General features: G+C 34.2%; 1 protein-coding gene across 1 annotated transcript; it reads left to right on the plus strand.

The window, feature by feature from the left end:
* Positions 1-233: 233 nt before the first annotated feature.
* Positions 234-3,237, plus strand: LOC117215022 (the record flags this gene model as incomplete). Its single annotated transcript, XM_033461407.1, has 4 exons — positions 234-257; positions 1,906-2,361; positions 2,575-3,006; positions 3,091-3,237. Coding segments are annotated over exons 1-4 (1,059 nt in total), but the record flags the coding sequence as incomplete, so codon positions are not given.
* Positions 3,238-4,520: the final 1,283 nt, after the last annotated feature.

Genomic DNA, 4,520 nt, shown 5'->3' on the forward strand with positions numbered 1-4,520 from the left:
TCGTCGCCGCAATTGTAACATCTCGTCTTCTTCATATCTCCAGATTGACTGGGCTTTCTGCTCCTTTCAATTTTGGCTAGCTTCACAATCAATTTTGCTCTGCGATAATTCTGTTCCTCGTACATGATTAATCTCTTCCTCAATTCTTTAATGGATGTAGTAGACTTATTGTTTTCTTCATCTACTATTCCTTCTACAATATGCTCCACTTTCGCCTCCACTTCCATATCAACATGGCTGGCTATTTCAAGCATGAGGTACAATTTATATTCTAGAGAAAAATGGCGCGCCCGGGCGAATAGATGGCGTTAAGCGCAATGATCCCAATTGAACTGAAAAGTCGTTATGTATTAAGGGACTTGTGTGTAGAGGATGGTTAATCGTGAGATTTATTAGACGAGATTGCCCGTTGTAGAAATCGTCAAGTATATTTTAAAATGATCAAATAAATAAGAACAGATAATGTTCGCAAAGACGCTCGTATTAACGGATTCGCTAAGACAGTGTATAACCGCTCGCTCATAACTCGTTAGTAACTGATCAATACTCGGTAGATAGTCGGTAGAGTCATAGGACGTGGCGGATCGAGTGCGACACATATTGTTGTGCCTCGGAACACGGACATCGCCTTGACGCACGAAACATATCGATAGGTAAACTCCGGACAAAACAAAGTCACCGTTATGGGCAATCGCCGATCTAAGATGAATTCAAATTTTCCGACTCCCCACCCCTCCCCCAGTATAAATAAACGGACGTGATCGCGAGTTTGTATATACCGAGTACCTACGAATTATCGATCAATATCTACGAGTTATTATCCGAGTCATCCGAGTTATAGTTATCGAGTTTTTCGCAAGTGATCATACCCTAGCTTCGCGAATACATTTATACGAGCGTCTCTCGACGGTATTTATATTTATTCGTATTTATTTTATTTATTCTAAATATATTTGAGGCGTTGCAGCAGCAATTTCTCGTATTCTCTAAATTATTGATCCTCACACGATCCACTACATGATCGATAACTCTTTACGATTGCGTCCGTTTAAACTGGTACAGTATAAACTGGTCGGAGGAGAATCGGAAAATTCAAATTCGTCTTCGATCGACAGTTGCACGTAGCGGCAACATAGTTTTGTCCGGAGTTTATTTATTGCTACATTATGTATGCCCTAACGATATTGATACTCCGAGGCAAAAAAAGCAACATAATTTGAATTGTCCTCTAGCTCATGTACCGCTACATGTACTTTCAAGGAGCAAAACTGGCACAGTCCCGCTTGTGACGCGAAACGGAGATTATCGTTTCCCTTCCTTTAACGCATTTTGCCATTGAAAGACACTAATTTCTGTGACTTGCTTTATCTCTGTTATAAATCTCTCTTTATATTTAAAATTTTATAGTTTTTGTGCAAACGTAAAAGCTAAGTAAATATTAATAAATATTATAATAATATAATATAATGTTATATAATAATATTAATAAATACTTCGCTATTTACTTATTTTATTTCCATTAAGGTATATTGTATTTTTCATTGCATTACTTTCATTTTTATTTAGTGTAATAATAAACGCATACGTTAATATTCATTGGCATTAGTGTAATTGTAAGCTTCACTGTAAATTTAATAAAATTTATAAGAACGGAATTATTAAAAGGGTATATATGTGTAATTAAACTAGATTCTATTCTCAATGTTACTTCATTATTTTATTATTGTTTCATATATATATATATTTTTTTAATTTACATGTGCTTCTAAGTTAATAGAACTAAACACATGTGTATGTATTAATTGCTATATACGTCATAATTTCAAACATAATATTAAATTATGGTATGTATTATTAAAAAGTATAGTTTAATGTATATATTAAATATATATCATGTATTCGTAGATTTTAAATATGGATACTGGATCAATGAAGGAGATTAAAGAAATGATTACCAAAGATATATCGAATATACATAATTATTCCTTGGATGTTAAAAAATATATTAACAACCAGCTTGAAGACACTCTGGATTATTTACATGGTTTAATTGCTGAAATACCACAATCAGTCCCTGGCCCTTCAACTACAAAGAGGCCGAAAGTTTTGAAGAAAAAAGGTTATCGCCGTAAAGAGACTATCCCAGAAAATGATATTATCAATACTGATAATACAGTAACAGATTCAGCAGTACATGATAAAACAGAAAATAAAGATGTAAAAACTGGGGATGTGCTGGAAACAACAATTGACCGAACAAAAAGAAAGGCTGCAATAAAAGCTGCAATTAATATTAAAAAGCAGCAGTCAATGTCACTTGTTACAAAATTACGAAGGCTAACTCTTGATGATGACAGTAATGTAAATGTTTGTGTCATATTATGATGAAATTTAATACTTTTAATCTTACCCCATATCTTATGTTACTAATCAATACTAACCCTTATATGTAGTACCCAATAATGTTTGATATCGGTTAATTAATGCGTCAAAATCTAATTGCTTATACAATTGTATGTACATTGTGTATATAAATACTACTATAACGTTGTTAAATATATTCTAAATTTTTAGAGGAAACGTGGAGGCCGACCTAAAAAAAAGGAAAGTGCTAGAAGTAGTTCAGATGAAAAAAACACAAAAGGTCCTACAAAACATAGTAAAACAAAAAAGAATGTTTTAAGCGAAACAATTTCAAAAGAAGATGCAATACAGCCAGAAAGGATTGAACCATCAAAGTCTTCAATGACAACAAGAGATAGTAATATAAAGAGAACTTTTTCACGGAGTGAAAACACGAAGGGTAAATATTCTAATATTATTGATGATACAGTAATTCCATCAGCAAGAAATGATATTGAAGATCCTTCAATGTGCGAGGATGCACTTGAGAAATTTACTCCTCTTATGAATTCCACGATGGACATCAATTCTACTTATACGCAGAAGATGATGGACGCTACCGCAATTGTAGAACCTTTATCACCAATAAAATCAAACGAAACGGTAGTAATTAATAAAAACTTGGCTAGTAGTATAGGAAAAAATAATGAACCTAAATTTACATCACGGTCGCCAATAACTCTGCAGGAGGAGGTTCAGCAGCTGAATCAAGCGATTGGACTCACCGAGTTCGAAGAATTATTCGCAGAAGATGAGCCATCCCGTGAAAGGGAAATGTCTAATAAAAACATGACGAAACAGGACATTCAAAATGAAATGAAGAAAAATGTGCCCGTAAGAAAGAGAATCGAGGCCTTTGAAAAAGAAAAAATTTCAGAAAAAGCCATTGTTCAAAAACTGGCACGAAGATCTGTCGAAAAAGCAAAAAAAATCTTATTAGCGAAACAAAAGAAGGAGACTCAGATGATGACATCGCAGGTAACATTACAAACAGTATCAAAGTATTCTTCTGTTATAAAAACACAAGCTATTATTCATTCGATATTTTATCCAAAATATAGCTCCAAACAGTAAGGTCCACTTCTGTTTTGCACAGTAAACCTGACGACGACACATCGGACGATGAAGCCAGACCAAGGCGTACAATTCCACATTAGGCGCAATGTAAGTGTTGTTTTACTTAATGAGTTAATAAACATTATAATGCATGGAGTACTCGAATTTTTATCAATTTTAGCGTACATACGCGAAAATGAACTTGCAATGCAACGATAAATTCCGAAGAAAGCAGTCTATAAATTCTTTGATAGAAGAATGTGCACACCAGATTTAACTGAAATGTTTGAAAATATAGATAGGAGTAGATTACAACGCACGTCCAGTGCAATATGGAAGACACCACCGCGATATTCCATGATGGAAAACGAATAGAAGTTATAATTTGTTAAACTGAATGTTGTTGATTTCAAATTGTGCCTTAGAGCAGGAATACTTGCCATACCTTGCGTGTAATATAAAAATGATGTTACATTGCAACTATCGTTAAAAGATGTATGTGTTCTTAAAATATACCAATGAACGTAAGACTATTTCACTTTTTATATTTTAGAATGATCATAGGCATATATTACTTTTATTATACTAATCAAATTTTACCATTTTTTCTTATTTATATGTATCTTCTTAAGAATTAATAAATAAACCAATTAATAAATAATTGTTTTGGTACGACTTTTTAATGAGAAGTAAATTTTATTAGATTTGCCTTATTATCACTGTCGTGTAATAATTCGCGAGATACGCGTGATATAACTCGCACGATTAAATAGCACTGGTGATTTCGTCTCTTCGTGTAACGAGGAGGGTCTGGTAAATGGGTCGACCGTGGGCGTTCAATCTTGTAAGAGAACAAACGGCGGCACCGTATCGTGGAGCATTTTTCTTTCGGTCAACAGCCATCCATTTTATATTTAGCACATTCGGTTGCGACGCTAAATTTTCGTTACACCACCAGTTGTTTCGTCTGAAATTCGCGTGACGTAAGTGCATTACACTCTCGCACCCGTCAGCCATTCCTGCGACCACTTCGCGTGCGTTAACTCGATAATATTTCGTCT

The sequence above is a fragment of the Bombus bifarius genome, unplaced genomic scaffold (genome assembly GCF_011952205.1).
Source record: "Bombus bifarius isolate JDL3187 unplaced genomic scaffold, Bbif_JDL3187 scf7180000009327_frag, whole genome shotgun sequence".
Classification (NCBI taxonomy): domain Eukaryota; kingdom Metazoa; phylum Arthropoda; class Insecta; order Hymenoptera; family Apidae; genus Bombus; species Bombus bifarius.